General features: G+C 36.2%; 1 protein-coding gene across 1 annotated transcript; it reads right to left on the bottom strand.

Moving 5' to 3' along the window:
* Window positions 1–10,688: 10,688 nt before the first annotated feature.
* htr1fa (5-hydroxytryptamine (serotonin) receptor 1Fa) lies at window positions 10,689–25,165 on the bottom strand. Its single transcript, XM_052565572.1, has 3 exons — window positions 24,983–25,165; window positions 12,543–12,670; window positions 10,689–11,870 (listed from the first exon to the last, which is right to left on the bottom strand). Exon 3 carries the CDS (start codon window positions 11,866–11,868, stop codon window positions 10,786–10,788), a length of 1,083 nt encoding a protein of 360 aa, XP_052421532.1. The 5' UTR covers window positions 11,869–11,870; window positions 12,543–12,670; window positions 24,983–25,165; the 3' UTR covers window positions 10,689–10,785.
* Window positions 25,166–25,419: the final 254 nt, after the last annotated feature.

Here is a 25,419-nt window from a genome sequence, read left to right as displayed (position 1 = left end):
CAAAAATGCTGTTTCTGAAGCAAAACCAAGAAATGTGAATGAATTGTGGAATGTTGTTAAATAATCATGGAGTGGAATAACAGCTGAGAGGTGCCACAAGTTGGTTGACTCCATGCCACACAGATGTCAAGCAGTTTTAAAAAACTGTGGTCATACAACTAAATATTAGTTTAGTGATTCACAGGATTGCTAAATCCCAGAAAAAAAAAATGTTTGTACAAAATAGTTTTGAGTTTGTACAGTCAAAGGTAGACACTGCTATTTTTTTGAACACACCCCTTTCAACTAATTGCCCAATTGCACAGCCTTAAGAGCGTGCATATCATGAATGCTGGGTCTTGTTTGTTTTCTGACAATCTACTGAACCTACTGGTAACTTGTTTGCCACGTAGCAATAAAAAATATACTAAAAACCTTGATTATTCTGGTTAGTCACATTGTACTGCTATTATTTTGAACAATACTGTATATCTAGCAGTGGCGGTGGCTCTTGGTTCTCAGCATTGGGGTCAGAAACCAGGAGCGAGACATAGAAGAAGGGTGAAATCCGGTAATTAGTAAAAAGCTTAATCTGGTACATGACCACATTAATCTGTTTATTTTAAATGGGAAAATATACCTTGGGCTGAGCTTCCTGCTCGGTAGCCACAGCTTGAGGTGCCTCGTAGAAAGCCAGGCTCGTTGTCGTGGTTGGTATGGAGGGTGTGGCAGACATCATCTGTTGGCCTGGAGCTCTTGGATGGCTCTTTGTATACGGATTTGCATCACTGCATCTGATCCAGTTATCAATTGAAGGTATAGATGAGGGTTCACCTGACCACGGGAACACGGGTGTTTGTATCCCAACATGCATTGGAAAGGGGTCATGCCAGTGGAGGAATGAGTTAGGGAGTTTTGAGCATACTCAGCCCATGGAAGGAATTCTGCCCACCGGTTCTGTTCACTACTACAATGAGTTCTGAGATACCTGCCAATCTTCTGGTTCAACCTTTCAACTTGGCCATTTATCTGTGGATGGTATCCTAATGTGAGACTTACACTGATGTCTAATTGCTTGCAGAAGGCTCTCTAAACCTGAAAGGTAAATTGGGTTCTTCTGTCCAAAACAATATCCTCAGGCAAACTATAAACTCTGAAAACATGGTGGAATAGTGCTTGAGCCGTTTCCATGGCTGTGGAGAGACCCCTGAGATGGTTCAAATGACAGGCTTTAGAGCAGGGATCCTCAAATCTGGCCCACGAGATCCACTTTCCTGCAGAGTTTATTCTAACCCTAATCAAACACACCTGAGCATGCCAATCAGTGTCTCCAGGATCATTAGAAAATCACAGGTAGGTGAATTTGATCAGGGATGGAGCTAAACTCTGCAGCAGATTGGCCCTCCAGGGCAAGATTTGAGGAACACTGGTTTAGAGAAACGATCAATAATTACTAGTATGGTGTTGAAACCATTGGAGAGTGGCAGGTCTATGACAAAGTCTATGGACAAGTGAGACCAAAGATGGTGAGGAATCGGTAATGGTCAGAGGAGACCAGAGGGTAGTTCCTTGAGCACAAGTATGGCAGGTCTGGACATAGGTTATCACATCTCAGGTCATCGATGGCCACCAGAAGGAGTTCTGTGAGAAATTCCAGGATGTCCTGAGCTCAGAGACGTGTGAACCCATTGGATGATGTAAACCTTGAGGCACAAAATGTTTGTTTGGGGAACTGTTTGTTGGTTGTGGTTCTTGCTAATGGATCTCTTCCATAATGTCCCATGCTACTGGAGCAATGATAACAGATGGTGGAAGAACAGATTCAGGTTTGACATTGTCTGTTGAAGGATCGTGATGTCTGGATAGAGCATCAACCTTACTGTTCTTGCTACCGGGTCTGTAGGTGACATTAAACTGGACACAAGTGAAGAATAAAGACCAACGGGCTTGATGTGAAATGGCATTTGGAACTCTTGATGTATTCCAGGTTTTTATGGTCTGTGATGACTTGGAATGGATTGACTGCTCCCTCAGGCCAATGCCTCCACTCTTCTATGGTTGCCTTCATGGATACAAGTTTTTTGTTGCCTATATCATAGTTGCACTCAGCTCCAATCCCGCAATCAGATGCATCAACTTTTAACATGAAGGGAAGGTTAGGATCAGGATGCTTGAGAATTGGGGCTGTGGCAAAACTGTTCTTGAGTTTGGTGAAAGCTTGGATAGCTTCTTCAGGCCATTTGGGTTTTGATGGTTTGCCTTTTAGCAGTGACGTTAGGGGGGATGCAATCAGACTATAGTTATGAATGAAGCATCTGTAGAAGTTCGCAAAGCTGAGAAATCTATGAAGTTCTTTGACTGTAGTGGGTTGAGGCCAGTCTGTGACTGCTCTGACTTGGAGTCATCCATCTTGACACCTTGATGACTGATGTTGTACCCAGGGAAGGACGTTTGCTTGACATAAAACTCAGATTGCTCTGCCTTGACATTTACAGTAGCTGGTTATTCAGCAGGCGGGAGAGTACTGTCTTGACATGTTGAATGTGTTCAGATTCAGACTTGGAGTAAATTAAGATGTCATCTGTGTATGCCACTACAAAGTTGTTCAGCATATCTCTAAACATTTCATTGATAAAAGACTGGAAGACTGCTAGAGCATTAGCAAGATGACAAGGTACTCATAGTGCCCCCTAGTGGTGAGGAAGGCAATCTTCCATTCATCACCTTCACGAATCCTGATTAGGTTGTATGCGCTTCTGAGGTCGAGCTTTGTACAGATCCTGGCCTCACTGGAACAACTCATCTCAATGCAGCGGTTTAAATAATATTTTTTTTCCACAAAAAAAAAAAAAAAAAAAAAAAACCTGGGGCAGCTGGTGAAGTGGAGGGATGGATAAATCCAGAGTTCATAGCCTCTTCTATGAACTCTTCCATGGCTTGTATCTCATTGCGTGATAGTGGGTAGATTTTACTTTTAGAAGGCATGGCATTGAGTAACAAGTCAATAGAGCAGTCCCATGGTTGATGAGTAACTGTGTTGCCTTGATTTTACTAAAAACTTCACTGAACTCCTCATAACAGGAGGGAATCTTAGTAGTTTGAGTAGTGTTTGGGCTTTCTATCCTTGTTGTCAAACAGGGCTTGATTATAGCAGATTGTATGCAGTGGGTTAGGCAGAATTTAGACCAGTGGGTAAGCTCACCATGATGCCAGGAAAAGATTGGGTTGTGAACAGATAACCAGGGGTAGCCAAGTGTAATTTAATATCTTTGAGAGTCAGTGATGTAGAAGGAAATGGCCTCTTGATGGAATAGTCCAATATGGAGTTGAAGCATCTGTGTTTGCTGGCTGATGCCATCTCCTATGGGTGTATTGTTATCACTGATCTTAATAGGTGTCACACAGGGTTGAGTGGGAATGTTGAATTTGTTAATGATGTCCTTGAGGTTGAGATTCAGGGCAGCTCCAGAGTTGATGAGCACTGTTAAATCAATGAAAGTACTTTCAGTAGCTAGCAGAATAGGAAGAGTCAATTATTTGGTTGGAAGAAGAGAAAATTGTTCAACACTCAACAGATAGTAATTTTGGTGTTCCTCCAGGCATTGTGTGGGCATCTTATGCTGTGGTGGCCTTTTTCACCGCAGTAGTAGCACAGATTGAGTTTACATCGTCGAGTTCTCTCCTCTTCAGTAAGTCTTGAGAAATTCAGTTGCATGGGCTCCTGTCTAGGCATTGACATGGGTAGAGGAACATGGCACAGCTGGTGTGTGGTAGGAACACTGGCCTGGGATGGTTGGACAAATTTTCTTTTGGGAGCATTCCTTGGGGGAGGTTATTGATCTTAATATCAAGAGTTATATATTCAGTAAATGAACAATTCTCACCCTTGCAAGCCAGCTCAGTCTGTAGATCGATGTTCAAGCTTTGTAGGAACAGGGCCTTTAAAGAGTCATTCCAGCCACTTTGAGCAGCAAGCGTTTAAAACTCGATACCATAATCTGCAGCAGTGTGGTTGCCTTGAGACATATGAAGCAATTGTGTAGATATATCTTTACCCCCAGCAGGATACTCAAACACCTCTCGTAACTGTTTGACAAAGTAATAATAGGAGGTATTCAACAAAGGGTCTGTCTCCCAGACTGCTGCAGCTCAATTGATCACTTTACCAGAAAGCAGTGATATCAGAAAAGCACATTTCTTTTCATCTGAGTGAAACTGTTCTTCCTGGTTAGCAAAAAAATAAATAAAAATACACTTTACGAATAAAGCTTTTTCATTGCTCAGCTGAATCATCAAAACTTTCAGGCATAGCAACTTTTACCATCTGTGGTGTAGGAGAAGGAAGCGATCAAATGTATTGGGTCAGATGCTCGTTTGCAAACTGAAGTTTGTTGAGCTGTTTTTGGTAACCCTAGAGCATTTCGCTTTGATAAGCAAAAGCTGCTTGAAGCTGGTAAACTGCCACTGGATTCAGTGGAAGCTAATTATAAAGTAATGAGGGCGAGGCTGTGTTAGAATCCATTTGCAGAAGTTTAATGAGCAAACAGTTCAACAATCCAAAATGTGGGGCAGAAATCAGAGTCCTGGTCACAGGCCAAGAAGTCAAAATAACAGTAATCAGTCCAACCAGCAAACAAGCATGAGGGAAATCCAAAAGGCAAAATCCAGAGAAACAGGCAATAATTTATGCAGCAATCACACTAAGACAATGGAAATGCTCGGTAAGGCAGTGATACTGGCAATACTTCGCAAAGCCTGTTTGGCCTGACCATGCTTAAATGGTTGCCAAACAGAAAGTGATCACAGAAGCAGCAGAGCGAGTGGTACCAGTCAGAACTCGGGCGAGGGCTCCTTCTGCTGGCGTGGCATTACACAATGATGCTCAGATGCTCCATATTTTATGTTGATAGTAACAGATCAAAATGCAGTTTTAATGAAGCAGTTTTGTGTACATTGTTTTGAGAAAATGATTTACATGATTTGTAATTTGCGTTCAATTAATGAAAACTTACCATCTGTTTAGGACAATTACAAAATGTTAAGCTCACTGTGTAAACTGTTTTGAGAACAGTGACTTGAGTTTTTAAGAAATGTGTCAAATCGACAAAAAAAAAAAAACTAAGCAAATTTTCATTTTGGGGTGCATTTTTCCATTAATCCCCAGTGATGTTTATGTTCAGGGGTGGAACTTCAAACTACAAGCTTAATAAAAAAATTAAAAGAAAAAACATGTTTGCATAAGATTGCATAAGACATTGTACAAATTCATATAAAAAAAAAAATCTCCTGTCAGTGACATTTTCTTGTGAGATCAGGTTGTGCACAGTAAATTATTCATTCTTCAACACTATAACGGTATACAATTATGAAACCTGTAGCTCGATCTGATATTATTTCTAAGCGCTGTAACACAAATTATTGTAATGTGTTGTTTTATTGGAGAACTTGTTATTTATTAAAAAAAAAAAAACACCTGAAGTGCTGAAATATTCAACCCTTGTGTTACAGCAGCTCCACGTACTCACATATAAAAAATAAATGGCCCTAACGAGGTCACAGCTGCCTCTCCTGTGAATAATTAAAATAACTACCATGTTTCTGTGTAAAAACCACACAGATAAGGGCTCGTTATTCAGGTAGGGAAACATAAAAAAATGAAGAGCATTCCTAATCAAACATTTAATAAAATAGTTATTTTTAGGTAGCCTATAGAACAATTTCCAAATGTCTGCATGTCCCAGTGGGCAGTATTATTATGAGGAGTTATCAGGAAGTGAACACAACATCAAAACAGCCTGACCACATTAAGAGCTTTGAATAACACTGGCCTATGGGGCAGGGCGGCACAAAAAAGCCATTACTCCGACAGAACCATGTGGAACAAACATTAATAGTGACCTAGCTGCAGTGTGGGGAAGATAGTGCAGTGTGATGTGACAGAGATAGAGCTTGTTAATCCCAAATTCAAAGTCGGATGTGTAAATCTGACACTTCCTACACCTCAGAAAGCACATAGTTCATTGTGAAGTATGGTGGTGGCAGCCTCTTGCTGAGGGGCTGCTTTTCATCAGCAGGAACTGGACATCTTGTTAAAATACGAAGGAAATGGATGGTGCAAAATACGAAGAAAGGTTGCAAGACATGCCCTGCTGAAAGCTGAGGTTTATAAGGAGACACTGGTTCCAAACACAAAAGCAAATCAACACTGGAGTAGCTTGAGATAAACTCAGTGTGTCGTTCAATGACGATGGCAATTTTAAAGATGAACTGAAGTACAATTTGAAAGCGATGATTCTCAGTGCTGCTTCATAGTTAATAACAGATCGAAATACAAGTATAATGAAACAGTTTAAATACACATTAATACACCAACAAAATCAGCTGATGTTTAACAAGCACAAACACAATTAGGATGTAAATGATGGTGTCAAATGTGATGTGGAGACTTTTGAGCGATGACTAAAAACACTGATTCAGTTTAATGAACCTGCCAGTTGAAATGAACTGTCAAAACTAAATTCTCTAAAAATGATTATGATTTGCAGCACTGTGCAGTGAACTGCACAGTCATTTAGTGTGAGTTACAAATAGCGATGTAAAGTCTGAATATGTATATTTTTGTATATGATCTGTATAAGAATACATTGCATTATTTGTGTTATGTTTAATGGATTTATTACAGAATGAGATGAGCAACTCTTAAAAAGAAAGATTTCATGACCATGTGTTATAGCATAAGTTTTAATTAGCCTAAATACAAGAAAAAGAAGTATAAAATATGTATAAAATCATTCCATGCTATAACATTTGACAAAATACTTCAGTTTTCATATTCTGAAACGTGTGCTTATAATTTAGGATCAGGTGTGTCCTATCATATAATAATCAGTACAATCAACATAATGCATATTATGCAAAAGATTTATTAACATGAACAACACGTACATTTTGATAATCAGTTCAAATGTATAGTACATCATGGGCCCTTATCAGATCATACGTTTCTGTAAGATTTTATATTAATGAATCCTCTGTTCACATCTTTGGTCTCACTGTAACTTGGAGAAACACACAAAAGTCTTATAACAGAGTAACAAGGAAATAAACAAATGCACAAAATATTTGACTTACAAATTGAACTCAGATGCCCAAAAGCAAGAAGTATAAGCATTTCCACTGTTTGTGTAATGTACAGTTCCAGTGAAACATCTGGACACTTCCTATTCAAAACTGTTAAATAATGGGAAGGTTTTATTAAGATCATGAGAAACAGGAGTTTAGTCCGGTGTGTCCAAGGGTTTCACTGGAAGTATAATTTTAATTGTATGCAAGTGCTATATTCCCATCTTAATACAGTATATTACAATTCACAATTTTGTCCTTTACATGACTGGATATTTACGAAATGGGATGTAAACTGAATTTGGTAACACTTTACATTAATTTAACATTAGTTAACTGAATTAATGAAGCAAACAGTCAATATAAGAACTTGATGTTAATTTTAAAATGTGCTATTACAGTTTATTAAAGTTTTATCTATTAATATTAATTGATAGACCTGAGCTAACATGAATTAAGAATGAAAAGTTGTACTTTTATTAACTAACATTAACCAAGATTAATAAATACATCTTGCTGATCGTCAATGTTAATTAATGCATTACTAATTTCAACTAATTAAACTATTTTTTTTTTCTTTTTGTAAAGTGTTACCCTGAATTTCTTCCCCTTATGAAAAATAGCATGATTTTCACATACAAACGTTAGGGTTGTTTTTAAATCAATAACCTTACACCCCATAAAAATATAGTTCAGCTCTAACTAATCTAGTTGCATTTACAGATTTCTGTCTAAATATAAGACATTTTTGAAAAGTGACAGTAACTTTTCTGACTCACAGAATTATTGAAGTTATGCAGTTTGTTGCAGGCATTTCATATTACACTTAAAGTTTTATATATCAATATGTATGTATGCCAGGAAAAATACTATCAATCAAATATTAATAATTACTGTGTTACACTTTATCTACACTGCCTTGTTACACCTTACATTTACTTAATGTAATAATAACAGTAAATTATTTATAATTACATGAAACTCACCCTTCACATATTCCCTTTTCCTAACAATAACCCTAGTAAGTTGATGCTGTTAAACTCACTATAAATTAAACATTTACTATATCAAGCACATTCATACACTGTACCAATGATACCTTAAAATAAAGTGTAAAGGACTGTTCACACCAAGAATGATATAATGATAATTTGATCATATTTCACACCAGCACTATAACGTTCTGTTTATTAGAAGTGCATGCTGCAGTTTGTGTGTCTCAAGCACTTTAAAGCAGCATAGATTCTCATTGGCTGTCAATGTCGTTTTATCGTTTATCAGCTGGGAAAGCATTTAAAATAAACTCCTGAAAGTGATTCCAACATCATCAGTCCTTTGTGTTGTTATCGTTACAGTTGTGTTGCAGAACCCTTGGTGTGAACAGGCCTTTACCATTTACTGATATAGATCAATATCCAATGTTCGATAAGATGAAAACTAATATGTGACCCGAGCTGGTAAAATTAGTTGGGATGCACAAGGGTTTCCACAAAAATGTGTTAATCAAGCCCTCATCTCACTTCTGTAAACACATACAGTATCCACAGAATTACAGTATTTAAGTTTTCACGCAAGTCAGCTTTTGGGGAACTACTGGGGAAAAAACATCTGATGTGTAACATTATATTAGATTCGTACATTACAGCAAGTCTTAATATAAGTCATCTGTCACATTGATATTAACTTTAGAAGAGGGAAACACTCACTGCTCTTGACTGAACTGCTTTTGTAGTTTAAATAAGCAGTTTATTTGCAATGATTAAACAGATTTTTACATTTTATTACTTGTTTTTCTAACTTGAATGTTTTTGTTTAGATGTAAAATTAAAAAAGTAATACATTATACACTTGTTTTTTTCTTATATTTGTTCTTTTTTTGCATCTGTTCTTAAGTTAGAGTTAAAAAAGTTCTTAAGATAAAATAAAAAATAACTAAAATGTAATTATTAATAAATATAGTAATAATTATTAAGAAAAGAACTGGAGGAAAATAATGTTTTAAATAATGTTGCTAGGTGATTTTGCTTTGGAACCTTCCAAAAAAAAAAAAAAAAACCTTTAACCTAATTTTTTCCTGAACCTGACTTTACTGACTCCATTGACTTCAAACAGGTGTAGTTCGGTCATTCCAACAAGTCATACATAATTTTGATAGTCTTTAACTTTAAATTTTTTTTTTTTTTAAGTTGCCAGGGACCGCCAGTGATTTACATGATTTTACTCAAATCTGACTCCAGTATATTTTTCTGTATGAATATTTGAATATGCAATACACGAAAAATTAAAAATCATAGCCTCTGCTAAATATATATATATATATATATATATATATATATATATATATATATATATATATATATATATATACATTTAGCTTAAAGCATTTTTTTTATTCAAAACTTGAATATAGGTAGGTTTCATAAAAACCTAATACTTTTAAGAAAATCCCATTTTTGTCAAAAACTACATCTGGCTAATATTCAGTACGATTATCAAAGCTTAAATCCTGTAAATTATTTCCATCTATACCTCCAAAGCTTGCACAGACATATACCCCTTCCTGTATCAACATTTTACTCTGTAATATTATGCATTTTTTATTTATATGCAGTCTTTTGCTGATGATCGCATTATTTTTCATATGTATCGGTTTATATAAGAGATCGCTAGTTTTTCCATCCTGTTCACGTTTGTTTTTGTTCAGGAGGTTTTGTACTCATTCAGAAGATGTGTAGTAGCGTCCCCGAGGGTATCACAGTGAAAACACGTAAAAACTCGTCAATGGCAGGGAAAGAGTTAAAGGGCACCTATTATGTAAATTCCACTGTTTGGACATACATGTGTTGGCAGTGTTTGATCACAACCACCCTACAGTACAATGATAAAAATGCACCCACTCCTTAATGTTTAATTCTCATTAAAACAAATCACTCTGTCCATATGTACGGTTGTACGGTTCTCTTGCTCTCAGTCATGGTGCTTCTACCAGCTGATTATTTGTATACACTACGCCAGGGGTCACCAGACTCGGTCCTGGAGGGCCACTGTCCTGCAGAGTTTAGCTCCAACTTGCCTCAACACACCTGCCTCACACAGCTAGACTCTTCAGGACATCGGCCCTACAGGAGCAGGTTTGGCGACCCCTGCACTACACCCCCCTCTGAAGACGGAGTGGGAATATGCAGCTCATTTGCATTTAAAGTGATACACACCAAAACAGCTCTTTTGTTGACACAACCCAAAAACGAAATTTTCCTGATGTTATAATAAATTATCTGTGGGATATTTTGAGCTGAAACTTCACAGACACATTCTGGGGACACCCAAGATGAACATTACTACTATCTCAAGAAAAAAAGGGCAAAATAGGTGCCTTTTAAGAATGTAAAAATAACGAATTTCTTTTTTTATTTGCTCATTGTGACTAATTTTTCCAGCAACAGCAGGTCACATATTGTTTTAAAGCGGAGTAAATTCTTCAGACAAATAATGTCAAATAATTGCAAAATTACTTTGTACAAGACTAACTTTTTTTTGGTGAGAATAAATTATCTAATTGTTTCAACAGCAACAGAGACTAAATGTAATTGTGCAGAATAATCCCTCTTTTAATTAAGTTCTTTGAACATTGTATTTGTTGAGTGTAATCGTTTCAGTTCACGTGACACAATCCCTTCATTGGCGTTAGAGATAATTCTTGCACTTGATCAACTTCTGAAAAGCCCTTTTAAAATCCTCATTAAAGATGGTGTAAATCAGCGGGTTGATGAGAGAGTTCAGATAGCCCAGCCAAGTCAGAAAGTTGGTCATCTCAGGAGAGAGACTGCAGGATTCACAGATGGTAACAATCACCTCATGGATGAAGAACGGCAGCCAGCAGATGACAAAAGCCCCCAGAATGAGTCCCAGAGTGGTGGCGGCCTTCCTTTCACGAGTGCTGGAGATGCGATGTCTCCTGACAGACTGCTCTCTACAAGACCGCTCTCTGCGAGACCGAGACTTTGGGCTTTTCACAGTGATGCGTGACCTGTCCCCATCGGTGGAGGGTTCAGACACTGATTTCTCTGGAGGGCTTAGTGTGTCCGGGGACGTCGGCTCCATGTCGCTGCACTTGGGAAGCATGTGTCCGTTCATCTCCGGCTTGTTGAGGCAGCTGGCTCTCCTGTTGTAAAGAGTCTTGGCTGCCCGGTAGATCTTGTAGTAGAGAATGAGAATGAGTATTAGCGGGATATAAAATGCCCCGAATGTGGAGTAAAGCGCGGAGCCGATGTTGTCGTGCTTAATGATGCATGTGTTTTCTTCCTGGCGTCTCAACAGCATTGGCGGCAGAGAGACCACTATCGAGAGGAGCCACACCACGCTGATCATAATGGCGGCCCGTAGCGATGTCCTCTTTCTCGAATACTCCACGGCGTCTGTAATGGCACGGTATCGGTCCACGGCGATGGCTGCGAGGTGCAGAATGGAGCACGTGCAGCAGGTTATGTCCACGATTAACCAGATGTTGCACATGACTTCACCCATGACCCACGTGTTCATCACAATGTAGATGATGCTGAAGGGCATGACTAATATGGCCACCAAAAGGTCGGTCACGGCCAGTGAGCAGATGAGATAGTTTGCGGGATGGTGCAGCTTGCGTGTGACGATGATGGCTGTAATGACCAAGCAGTTTATGGCCGTCGTCAGCACAGCAAGAAGTGAAAGTGTGAGGGAGAGGATAATCACGTCCAAGGGCTTGCCTGCATATGTGCCGTTTGATGCCATGCCTAGGACAGAAGAGGACAGACAGAATCACTGGGAAGGAAATAAAACAAATCTGCTGTGTGTATGATACAATGTGGCTTAGTTGTGCTTTGTTAAACATTTGAGCACTTAATCTGTGTTTTCCAAAGATCAAGGTTTGGAAGGACATGAGGGTAATTATTGATATTTTTGGGTGAACTGTTTAATTCTTGTTTTATTTTTTTTACAGTGTGGTTATTAAGACCTAAATGGAGCAAGTCTTGATGTAGCTTGATGTCTGCTTCACATATATCTTATTTTATGATTTTTTTTAAATGTAATCATAAGCAGAAAGCTTGAAATAGACCAAAGACCACACACTTTCTTTTATACTGTTTGCTCAGCACGCAACCACAACATTTCACGTTTTACAACAACTTTTAATGATTCACCAGTTATCAGTTTGAATAATTCAACAAACATCTGACTCACTTATTGAACCACCAAGTCATCATACTTTTGTATACTATTTTTGTCCAAATAGAAATCAACTGAAAACTGTGATAAGGCTATGCAAATCACATTAAAAGAAACAATCTAATGGCCTTCATGGTCATTAAATAATTGTATTTCTTGTGTTCAGTTTGTTTAACTAGGGAACACTTCCGAGTTCACCTGATTTACTCCATTGAAATATCATGCCGGGCTTTTCATACCTGCAGAAGTGCTGCTTATTCATCAGACAGCTTGTGTCTATGTGCATTAAGCGAGCTGCACGTCATCACAGCATTGTGCTCAAAGATCCTGACCAAGGTGGTCCATGCCATCATTTGCCACAAATCATCTGAAAGGGAAGAAGATCAAAAAGAGTGTTCATGTCAAAGGGAAGTTTGTCAGACAGTGCTTGCAGAGCATGGGAGGGAATAGATGTTGTGAGTGCCGCTGAGACCATTAATTAAAGAGGAAAATAATTTTCACTCTCTTTTAAAAGGAAACTGGGCTGGAGAAAGCCACATAGACCAGACAAATGAGCTCTCCGTATGCTTTCTCTTCACTACAGCAATTAGTTTGACCAACTTGCTTATTTTCATTACATCAGACATCTTTTTTATTTTATCGTTTATTGCCGTCCCTTGAACTCGTGTAATGTTTGACATCTTTTTCACAATCTGCTACCGTCAGCATAGCACTACATAAATGTAGAAACGGTTAATACATTTTTTAATAATTAGGATTGTTTAATGTTTTTGAAAGACGTCTCTTATTCTTGCCAAGGCTACTTATCATCATTTATTTGATACAGAAAATCTAGTAATATTGTGAAATACTATTTTAGTTTTGCACTTTAAATTTAATTTTTCCTAGTGAAGCAAAGATGAATTTTCAGCATCACTGCTCCAATCTTCAGTGTCACATGATTCTTTAGAAATCAATCTAATTTGCAGATTTGCTGCTCAAGAAACATTTGTTATAATCGTTTAAAACAGTTAATAGTTAAAAGCTTAATATTTTAGTTTGTAGGCTGCTATTTTTCATGATTATTTGATTAATAGAATATGCAATATATTATAATACACACACACACACATGCACATGTATTTTGCATGTCTATGAAATGAGCTTAAAAGTGTGACAGAGTAATAGAAAGGGTTGTACTGAAGCACATTTCATTGCACACTGGCAGTGTGTCTGTGTGTTAGTGCTGGCTGTGAGAATACGGTTGTCATAGTGACTCACAGGGACAGGCTTTCTGAGGAAAAGGCCAAAGCTATACAACAAAAATTGATTTTAAACACTCTACAAGCTCGTTCTCTGCCAGCACGATGATGCTGCTGTTTTAGTCAGGTTGGTTTTGGTGAAAAGTCAGTTTATCTGAAGAACAGATAAAACCATGGAATTTGTCTCTGTATGAGAAGAATTAGTTCCTTGTCTGACAGATTAGATTATAAATTTGAGAAATGTTTGAAAAAAAGTGGTAATGGCTGCTGAAAATTCAGAAGAAAAGAGTGAATATATGATATGAATAACATAAACTGATGAATGTATATATAAAGCACCAGAAATCAGGCTCTCAGCAAATGGATTGTGTTGATTGTGCAACTAATGGAGTTATTTAACTCAATGACACAGTGCCACGTTGTTAAATTGCTTATATTGATCAGACAACGCTCTTCACTGATGAGAAAACTTTTCAGATTGAGTCTGAGACTGAGTTTTAAAGTTTTCCTCTTCATAGCTCACATGCTGTATTTCCTAATCAGACATTTGGACACATCATAAATCTGATTCAATCAGATGCAGTTTTCCTGCAGCTCCAGAGTAATTAGTCACATGATATTTACGATGCAGATTATTTCATTTCACATACTTCTGGGTGGTGCGTGTGCCAGCCAAGCAACTGCCATTGAGATGAATGGGAACGTTAATGGATATCTGTCTCTAGCTGTTTTAGTGACAGGTGCTATTAGAAGGAGACACATGCTCATACTAAACAGCATTTTATTTGACAAAATGCCTCTGAATGCCTAATGTGTCATTCATATTTTTTCTCAAAAGACTGCAAAATCTTAAATGACCCTACCCTAACCCTTTGTCATCTGTGATGTCCAGACCTCGGTAAATTCATGTTCAAAAATAACATTTGTTCTCAGATTCAGAGTATAATTCAGAATTTTTAGCGTCTGTTGTATGAAAATAATCGCTGCAAGACGCTTCTGAAGTGAACGAGTCTTCAGAGAGTTGTGAGCTAGAGAGAGAGAGAGAGAGAGAGAGAGAGAGAGAGAGAGACGCAGCCTGTGTTGCCAGATCCAGCTATTGTTAGCGTTTTTTGACAAATTTTTCCACTTAATTTGACACTTTAGAAAGTTAATAAAGTAGAAAGTTGTGGTTTAAGGTCAGCAATAACGTTATCTTATCTAATTTCCAAAATATCTGAAATAATTTTGGTTTATTTTACTTATTTATGGGTTTTTGTTTATTTTAATAGCGATATCTGGCAACATTGCATCACAGGCATTAGTCTGGCAGTTATCAAAAATAGCTAAATGCTACAATAGCAGGTTTTTACGCTATTTAGACTACTTACTGCAAATAGTGGCTATTATCTGCACCTCAATATTGTAGTACATGATAAAACTCAAATTATTAAATGGATGCCACCTTACTGAGACAATAAAGTCCTCCCTACATTCTACCCAATACTTTTTTTCAACTTTTTGATTATTTACTTCATTTTCTAAATAATAAAATGATTATAAATGCTTTTCTGATGTGATGTGGAAAGGGAGAAAAAAGTTGGCATGAATAATAAACAACTGATACAATTACCCCCCTCATAAATGTAGTAAAGTATTAACAAACTTTGATGCAATAAATAGGGTATGATTTAAAAATGAGCATCCCTCCAAAAACATCCACATTTCTGTCTCTTTTCAAGTGTTAGTTGTATTTATAGGGTTTATTATAGCACAATTCTATAATAAGGGGGTTATTATAGAAACCCCCTGGACCACACTAATTTTCAAAGCCTGGCTCCGGCCATGAGTATATGTAGTTAATTAATATTACACAGTATGTAAATGTGTAATTACACTCTAACAAGGACACCTTAAAATAGTGTAACCTTCTATCAAAATCGATATTTGTAAACATTGTGGGAGTATAAGTCTTCTTGCATTTTTACCTCATATATACATGAGAATATAAATCTCTGCTTTTGTGCTTCTTTCAGTAGTTCTTTTCTACAGAACAAACTTTCTTTTGCCTTCTGCTGTTCATCGTCTCACCCCACATGCTCTGCTCGCTCTCGTGTAGAGATCTCTTGAGTACACTGACATTGCCAGAAATAATACAAAAAGGCATAAGAACTTCATTGAAGTATGTTGCAATATTTATACGCTGGAGCTTCCTGAAACTGTCTGTTACATTTCATGTGACTTTTATTCCTGAAATCAACAGATACACTGTAAAAACTCCTGTTAAAAAAAAAAAAAAAAAAAAAAAAAAAATATATATATATATATATATATATATATATATATATATATATATATATATATATATATATATATATATATATATATATATGTATATATTAGCTGTGGTCGCCAGATATTCACTTAAAAAAATACACTGACAATATTTCATGTATTCTGGCATGGGATTTTAAGGTAGAATTTGTACAAAGTTTTGCATTTAAAAAAAATACTCTGGTAACCACCATAGCATTACAGCTGGTAAATAAACATGATGTTCATCACAATGTGTTTTTTCCATGATCCGTGACTGATGAACATGCATACACAGCAACAGATTCACCCACACAAACACAAAACTCTATCAGTGTGTCTTTTACGGGCCGCCAAGTGTAACCTGACGATGTAATTTCATGGACTAAATGAACTGCGTGACCCTAAGTGCAGATACACTTTAATGCATTTCATACACAAAATGACAGACGCCAGTAGCATTTTGTTCAACCTATCTGATAGATGAAATGTATATCTCTTTCACTGAATAAGCATTTTGTGATATGCTGGAACCAGTGTTAATTTTGACACGAAATTTTAATTTAGTTTTAGTCTTAGTCTTTTGACTATAATTCTTTTTAGTTTTAGTCAAGTTTTAGTCATCTGATTTGTTTTAATTTTAGTCTTATTTTAGTCGACTAAAATTGCTTGGTATTTTAGTCGACTAAAATTGCTTGGTATTTTAGTCAACTAAAATAAGACTAAAATCAATAACAGATTTACTAGACAATTTTTTACAGCTGGTATAGGAAACAAACTTAACCAAAATATATAAAACACAAATTCAACTTTATTTCAACACAACTGTGTCTTTATTTCGATTCAGAAGCTTTTATGCAGCAACAAACACTGTCATGATAATGTAAACAATAACTAGCTGCCAATTGACCATCAATAAAAGAAAAATAAAGTTAGGTCCAGGACCTTAAAGCTTACAGCTGAGCTGAACAATAAGTGCATACATTTAAAGTAAATATTTAATAAGTTGGCAGCTAGGTGGATAAAAAAGTAACAAGATTTTATAAGGTATTCATTTGTCTAACAATATTGTATGTTTTAAATACTACAATATTGCTAGATTAGTATGTATAATGATAGGATGTGAACATTCATGTTTCACATGACTAATATAGAAATATTTGTGATATTGTCAACAAGTAGAACATTATAAAATATACTAAACATTAGTATTAATCAAATGTATTTATCATGATATTACGTATTAGTATTGTGCTCTCATCTAATTTGAAGAAGGGGCTATTTTACAGTACTTTTCAGTTCGTAATATTTAATGCTACAACATCTATGCACTGCAGTCTTCCACTTTTGCTTAGCTCAATAAACAAAAGAACATCGTTGTGAAATTACATTTGAGAAAATGTCCGGGTGGCTCGTCTGTAAATGTCTTTTCAAATTGGCTGTGTTCTTGCCACGAATGAGCGCTCTGCGTGCTTTACGCTTTGTTTTGTTTTGTTCGTCGTCAAACGTGAGGTGAGCTGTGGACATTTTGTCGGTCTTTTAGACATCACATCTTCGAATGCCGTCTTCCCGGGAGCTCATTTAAAAACTGAAGACCTTCGCTTCACGTCTCAATAAGTCAGGCTCTGATTGGTTCTCTTCTCTCATGCAGTCTGTTCTGTTTTGCCGGTTATTTTGCTCATTCCTCGCATCTCTCCCGTCTGCTGATTTGATTTTCGTCACAGTCTATTTTCGTCTCGTCCTTTATTCGTTGACGATAATGTCAATCAATTTAGTCATAGTTTTAGTCTCCATCAGTGCCTTCTATTTTAGTTTTCGTTTCGTTTTCGTCCGCAAAAATATATTCGTGACGAAAATAATGACGAAAATATTTAGTCAACGAAATTAACACTGGCTGGAACCATTTATTGTCTTGTTAAATCGAATATAATTTTCCTCCAGCAGTTTCTACAGCATGGATTTCTAATTCAATTATCAGACTTTACACAAACATTCAACACTTTTAATGTTAAAAGGAAAGTTCTTAGAAACATCAGATGGGACTTTTTTAAATTTATTTTTTAATAAAAAAGTTGTAAAGATTATATAACAAAAAAGTAATGGAAGTTTAAGTTTATGAAAATATAAACTATAATAATTTAAATATTTATATTTTATATAAAATATATATTTGACCAACCATGTTTTCCATTAAAATTGCTAGAAATCAAAACCAAAATTCTGATGTTCCAAATTTGAGGTTGATATCTCCAAAAATGAGCTTTCAGTGAGATTTTGTTTGGCCGTGGTCTCAAGCTTTTCCACTAGATCACCATCAAACCCCATTAGTAACCAGTTAAGGGCGCCTTAATTTCTATAAATGGTTTGTTGCCTGAAACATGTTTTTCCATACTTTTCTCAATATTTATGTAGACATCACAATCAGAAGAAGTAAGGGTTAGTATATTTGATTTAAATTCAACCTCAAAAAACACATGAAAGACATGCTACGAGAACCCTGGACTTGCATTATAGTTCACAATGAATCAAAAAAAGGATAATCAGTTTTTTTCCTAAACTGAAAAATAAATGAAAGCTATATATATATATATATATATATATATATATATATATATATATATATATATATATATATATATATAGTGGTTTTAATCTAGATTAATCTCACTGTGATCTTCAAATTAATAAATTAATCTAGATTAAAATGGCTCATTCGAATTCTGCCGAAGGCATTCAGAATATATGTTACGCAAATAAAATTGACAAACAGAAAGTCTTTGAGAAGGGCTTTATCAAGCTAGATGGTGCATTAGAAAAGGGGCTCATCTCCTATTTCCAAAATGCATCACAAAGTGCTTGAAAAAGCTGTAAACTAATTCCACATTGCACAAGGTGCAAACAACCGTACGCCTGTTTCACACATACTCCATCTGCAGTGCATTTCATATTTTTTTACGCACCCATGTTAACTGATTCCAGTTGCGTTCCAGGAGCGTTGCGTCTGCAGCAGTGCAGCGATCGTTTATGTACCGAGTAGCAAACTGCAAACGCGTCCTGTGTGAAAGCACATCGAGTCCGTGCTGCACACGGACTGCATACACACTGCAGACGGAGTATGTGAGAAACAGGCGTGAGCAGAGCCATAGCTGGGGTCAGCGGGGTCCCGGTGAAGGTTGTACCAGTGGGCCCTGTTTAAAATTGTTTAATTTGTATGTACGTTTATTTTTATTTATTTGTGCCATTTACAAAATGTTTAAGTTTTTTTCAAGTTTGTAGGTGTCAAGTTACAGAAACCAAATAATTAAATGTAAAATAGCACTGGATAGACTTCAATGTAAAAATGAAATATACAATCAAACCTACATTTATTCAGAAACCTTCAACATTTCTCACATTATTACAGTTTTGCTATATATATCAAATATATCTGGTGTCTGAATAATTTTTGGTTTGACTGTTAAAACTACAAATTAATTCAGTCAAGAGTGATATTCATTCATTTTCTTGGATTAACATTAAAGCAGCTCTCTTTCACATCTTTTTGTTTGTTCAAACTGTGATTTGTATTTGTTCGTTCCGGTGCAGAAGGGACTTCGAGGAGAACTTCGCAGAAGAGAGCTCGGTTCAGGGTCGCTGTCTCTCACTCTCCACACAACGAACACAGCGCGTGAGTAACCAGCTGCTCTGTTCAGCTTTTCCACGTCTTGTGTTTGGATCCTTTAATGTTTAAATCGAGAAGCGGTATGTCTTAAAAACATGTGAAAAAGATAAGCTTTCATGACGATGTGCAGCAGTGACCCGTCAACCTTCATGAGCATGTTTTTAGGCTGGCCTCAGCCAGTCGGTTATATAAAATATCAAGGTCTAAGTCATCATAGCTCACTTAGTATATAAACCCAGCTCCCAACCCAACTTTGAGAATAGATTAACGGCAATATTTTTTTTATCGCCCGATAAGAGTCTCGCGTTAACGCAGCACGTTAACGCCGATAACGGCCCACCACTAATTAAAATACTTTAGATTAAGACAGCATAAGCAAAACATTTCACAAAAAGTTTGAGTTTTCAATTATACATCAGTAGATAAAATGATCAAAGTATAAAAAGATATTGACAACTCCAGGTTGTCAAATATGATGTCCATATTTAATGTGATGAGCTTCACCTGTGTAAACCTGAGGAGAGCTCCACACATCCAGTAAAAATGTTGATTAAAATGCAAAAAATGTTGATTATTTTTTCCCCACTGATAATATTCTACTAAATACGCTGAAATAATATCCCCATATACTGTCAATAATATAAAACAGCACCATTTTCAGCTGCCATTGTAGCAAACTGTAGCCAATTGTCACTTAGTTGTAAAACTCTGGCAAAGACTTTAGACTAAAACTGAAAAAAAAAACATGCTTATCATATCTGTATATTAAAATAAGCGGTATATTACATTTACATGATCAGTGTTGCTTGAATGACAGGCACCTCAGATAACAGCTGGAAATAGCCAAAGGCAAATGTAATAGTATTATTCTAAGTGATTCAGTAATACGGTACCTTTATGCAACATCCATCAATACTTGATATCAACTGTATAAACTTTCACATTTCTAAGATGCTAAGCTATGAATGAAGTTCAAGACACGATGCACCACCTGTTGATGTCCCTGTAATCCAGAAAGAGCTCTAATTGCATTTTGAGTGAGGTGCCTCTCAGCACTGGGTCTGAAAATGACATGTCTGATGAGAGTGCTTAATACACACTTCCTCTTCACAGCAGGTACTAATGAAAAAAGATAACGGTGCCACTTGGCGTAATATAACGAGTGATGTCATCAGAGCCAAGGCAGTATCAAATCTGACAGAAAGAGAATAATTACACTTACATAAAGTGTGAAAAAAGGGGCGTTTGAGAAAATGATGGACTAAGAAACTGATAGAGAAGACTTGAAAGCAGGGATGCATGCTTCATTTCTGCTTTCAATTACATTCTGCATATCTTCCTATGACAAGAGAATGGCAAAAATCATGATGATAACTGAACGTGTCATCATTTTGAATGAAATGGGAATTATGAGTTCTACAAGCACAAAGATCCAGGCGTTTGAAGGACAAACACTGAATGAGGCAGCACACATACAGTACGAGGTACCCTGAGCATTGTACGGTTGCTTTAGAATTTCCTTCACCACTTGAGGGGAACAAAGTGCTTCTTCGCAATATATGCTGTCTTTGCTGAAAGACTTTGGAGTTTGGGGAGATACAGTAGCATGACCTTCATTAAAATGATAATTCTGTCATCATTTACTCAGCCTCGTGTCATTTCAAAATCCTCTTCTGTGGAACATAAAAAGAGGAATTCTGAATAATGCATTCACTACTCTTTTCCATATAATGAAAGTGAATGAGAATCCAGTGCACACCACCATCAAAGTATCATAAAGCAATTTTCCATATGACTCAAGTCTTCTGAAGTCATGTGATTTGTGTGAAGAACAAGCCAAAATGTAGCACTCATTCACACATTTGCTTGTTCAAACTTGTTGCATTGGGACAATAATGTTGTCAATGATGATTGGCCATAACCCTCCTGATGTCAAATATTATTTTTTTTTACATTTTTTTTATGTATGTCAAGGCACAATTTTTGGATGTATGTGGAAATCCAACAAGATCTCATGAGCATTTGAGTAGTATGTAAATTTGGTTTTACCACACATACATTTGTTTACCTTTGTACAGATAGTAAAATGTACAATACTGTTGCATTTACAGTATCTAAAATCCATTTGTATTTCATTTATGGACACATACATAATTTTAAACAAAACTACACTTCAAAATCTTGAATAAATAGTATTTGTGCAATTGTTAACCCATTACATATACAATATTTATTTTGTTTGCCATTGAACAAGGCAGTTTTAACTTTAAAATTGCAAGAAAACAAACCATAAAATTGTGTTGTAAACCACATATTCAGAATCCTTCTTTTTGTCCCTTGGAACTGTTGAACCAAATCATTTCTAATTATTCTAATTCAAATAAATTCCAATGGCTTTTAGATTCCTTGAACTTAATCTTTTAGATCAAATCTTCTGAACTCTTTGATTTGAACTTTCTAAATGAATCTTTTGAATAATGCTGAGAAGTAATTTTGAAAAGTAGTTAGGTATAATTTGCACATATAAACACATTTGATATAAAGGATTTAAAAATATCATAGTTTCTATAGCTATGAATTGATATTGAGATGAGATATTGTCAGTATGTCCAAACATTGTATATTTCAGCATTTACCTTCCCTAATCCATAATGTGGAAATGGGTGGCGAGTACATTCTTCAACATTTCTCCTTTTGTGCTCCACAGAAGAAAGAAACCCATATGTGATTGTAATGACATGAGATTGAGTAAATAATGACCTTGATGTCATTTTGTCGAACTGTCCCTTTAACGACTGCTGCACATCTTCAGCTGCATTTTGATTAAAGTGATGGCAATGCTCTCATATGCCCCGTCTGAGATGGGAGAAAAATAACTGACCTGCCATTCTTTGTGTCAAAGGAATAACCATTAAATGGTCTCCTCTTGAAAGAAGTCCCTGTGTCTTTGTTAGAACAATGTCAAACTTGAGCTGAGGCACTTAACAATGCAATTACTATTACTCAAAGAGATGCCTGGAGATTGTATGCTATTTCTGTTACATCCGCTGTGTTTCTCAGAAGGTGCTTCATGGGAAAATATGCTTCCTGTTTTCAGTTATGATGCCAGCCGTGGAGAAGGTGTTGGGACAATAAGATACTAAACAGGGCCATTTATTTGGATCAAAGTGATGCAAAGCAGTCTTGCAAATTACATCTCTTATGCAAACATGCCGTGAACTGAAACAATGGACGTGGCTTTATTACCCTGTCTTGTTAGAATGGCCATTTCTGGATACCTCTGGTATTGTATCCGAGAACACGGTCCACAATTTGTCCTGGTGCTCACAGAAAAGCACAGTTTCCAAGACGTCTCTGGGGAGGAATTTCATTGATTTTAGCCTCGCTAAATAATACCTACACCTACAGCTGTGAAACCACATAACATCTGAGCTGTGTGAAAATGCAATCTTTGAACTAAACCATTATAAACTTTTAAAATGTTAACAATGTGAATATTCATGTCTTTACAGTAAAAAGATACAATCATGGAACCAAACATGTGTGTGTGTGTGTGTGTGTATATATATATATATATATATATATTGCATTACATTAAATTCTTTATACTAGAAAAGCGATCTTCGGAGTATTAATCAATTAATTAATTCATGTTAATTATTAATATTCTTTACACTAATAATTAATAATAAATCTGTTTAAGAATAAAATGGCTATTTTACTTTATATAATACTGTGGAAATATAGTGTAATTCCTAGATCTAGCCCCTTTACGCTTCTCTGCACACGATCTTTAATAATTTCAAAACTGTTCACTGTGAGAAGAAAAAACAAAAAACACAGAGACCGTTCCACACACACTTCTCTAGACTAAACATATGACTGCATCCAAGGCTTTGTTCTCAATACAGAAACTCGGACTGGTGTGAAATGACAAGACAAAGTCCATAAGCTCCTCGCACTCTAAACCTATGCTGACAAATGCTCCCGAACGGAGAGTTGCCAGTGCATAACACAGTATCCGTTATTGTTGACAAATGACTCTTGCACAACATATGTTATTGTGCCTCACTGTCTCTGGATGAAGTCCAGAATTCTTTCTTTTCTCTAAAACAGTGGTGAGATATAGAGGGTATGAGGTAGACTTTCATCCATCAGTTGCATGTCATGTAAGAAGGAAATGCAAAGATCAATTGGTAAAGTATCAAGCGTGCAGCCAGTATGCTAATGAAAGAAAACAGTATTCACCAATTACATCTAGCAAAAACTAGCAATAACCAGAAATCTCCAGTAATTGTATAAAAATGAAATACTGACTCACACAGTGTTCTCATATTGTATGTTAAGATGGAGGCTTTTCTTCTGGATCCTGAAAAACCCTTCTTCAATCATTTGCATGTCAGGGGGAGTAAAAAAAAAAGAAAGAAAAATGACCAAGAACAACTTCATCAGCCAATATGCTAATGAACAGAAACAAAATTTGCCCATTACTGGTCAGTATGCTAATGAGACATATACAGTAGTGTGGAATTTAGACATGATTATAAATAGCAAAGGACATGCTCACATGGTCAGGAAAACACCAAATATGGACCTAAATATTCAATATTCACAACAGTCTATATTGTCTCCCAGCAGTCCAAAATTATTTAAATTATATATGCAGCAAAGGAGTGGAGAAAGATATGTAAACCTGATTATTGTGTTTGCATATATATATATATATATATATATATATATATATATATATATAGCAGTATTATCTGTTGCATATTTTGGTTACTTTAAAATAGGACCAATCAGTCTTATTTTCTGTGCACTGCTTCACTGCTTTTTCTCTTATCACTGTTTAATGTTGCCATGCACATACTGTAGGTTGGTAGCAGTATTTGTGTGATCAATTAATGCATCCGTCGTAAATCAGTTCAGAGTGGATTTCTATAGGAATACTCTGTGCATGTGTAAAGCACACATCAGTCACCTCATACAGCTATCTGACAACATTCATTCCCAATGACCATCAAAACGATCATTAAACCAGCATCTGGGCTAGTTATACGTGCAGTACAGTACATGTTTTAATCATAAAACTCCAGTGATTCAGATTAAGAATGAGATAATCACAGATTTGATAAAATCATGTCTCATAAAACTCTGTTCACACGAGACAGGGCAGGAGACTGGAAACAGAAAATAACACACAGCAAGATAAATGATGTGCACTGTTATCGTTTTAATTGAAAAGCAGACATTCGTTTGAGTTAAAAAACTAACAAAAAATAAATAAACACAACCAAAACAAACTTACTGTGTCTCAATAATCAAGTTTATTTAAACAATATTTACTTGGCAACAAGCCATTACCAGGCAACAGCGCAAACTTGATACAACTTTAAAGGCGCCACTAAACCGTCGTTAATATCAGAGGAACTTCCAGAAACCTCTGGTTTAAACACCAGCATAGCATTAAAATGAAGCAATGACTTACGCTGTGATGTGATGTGTTGGGATGAAGGCATTCCTCTGGAAGGCTCACGCTGGAATGTGATGTTTTTTCCTCACGATTCAGATGAATGTCTTTCACAGGTGCACACGAGCGCTCGTGCTCATACTGACGCACGTGCGCAGCTAAATGAGCTACTAGACGGAGCGACTGCTTGGTACAGGTAAATTTAGTTAGTGTAATCGCTATCTATTATGCATCTCTCTCTTTCTCTCTCTCTCTCTCTCTCTCTCTCTCGCAGTATAAAATATTCAGGAGGCTGATGTGTGCTTTGCAAAATAAATAAATAAATAAAATAAAAACCGTGTTATACGATATAATTGTAAATATTATTAGTAGCCTAGCACACACCCATTATTGTTATATGAAATACATACAAATATCCAATTTGCATTTGAAATAGCCTACGCAGTTTCCCGCCA

The sequence above is a fragment of the Carassius gibelio genome, chromosome B9 (assembly GCF_023724105.1).
Source record: "Carassius gibelio isolate Cgi1373 ecotype wild population from Czech Republic chromosome B9, carGib1.2-hapl.c, whole genome shotgun sequence".
In the NCBI taxonomy this organism is placed as follows: domain Eukaryota; kingdom Metazoa; phylum Chordata; class Actinopteri; order Cypriniformes; family Cyprinidae; genus Carassius; species Carassius gibelio.
The sequence above is the reverse complement of the archived record's forward strand: the minus strand, read 5'-3'. Positions and strand labels throughout refer to the sequence as shown.

Excerpts from the sequence above, each read along its gene's own strand:
- htr1fa (XM_052565572.1), bottom strand. The coding sequence starts at position 11,868 with ATGGCATCAAACGGCACATATGCAGGCAAGCCCTTGGACGTGATTATC.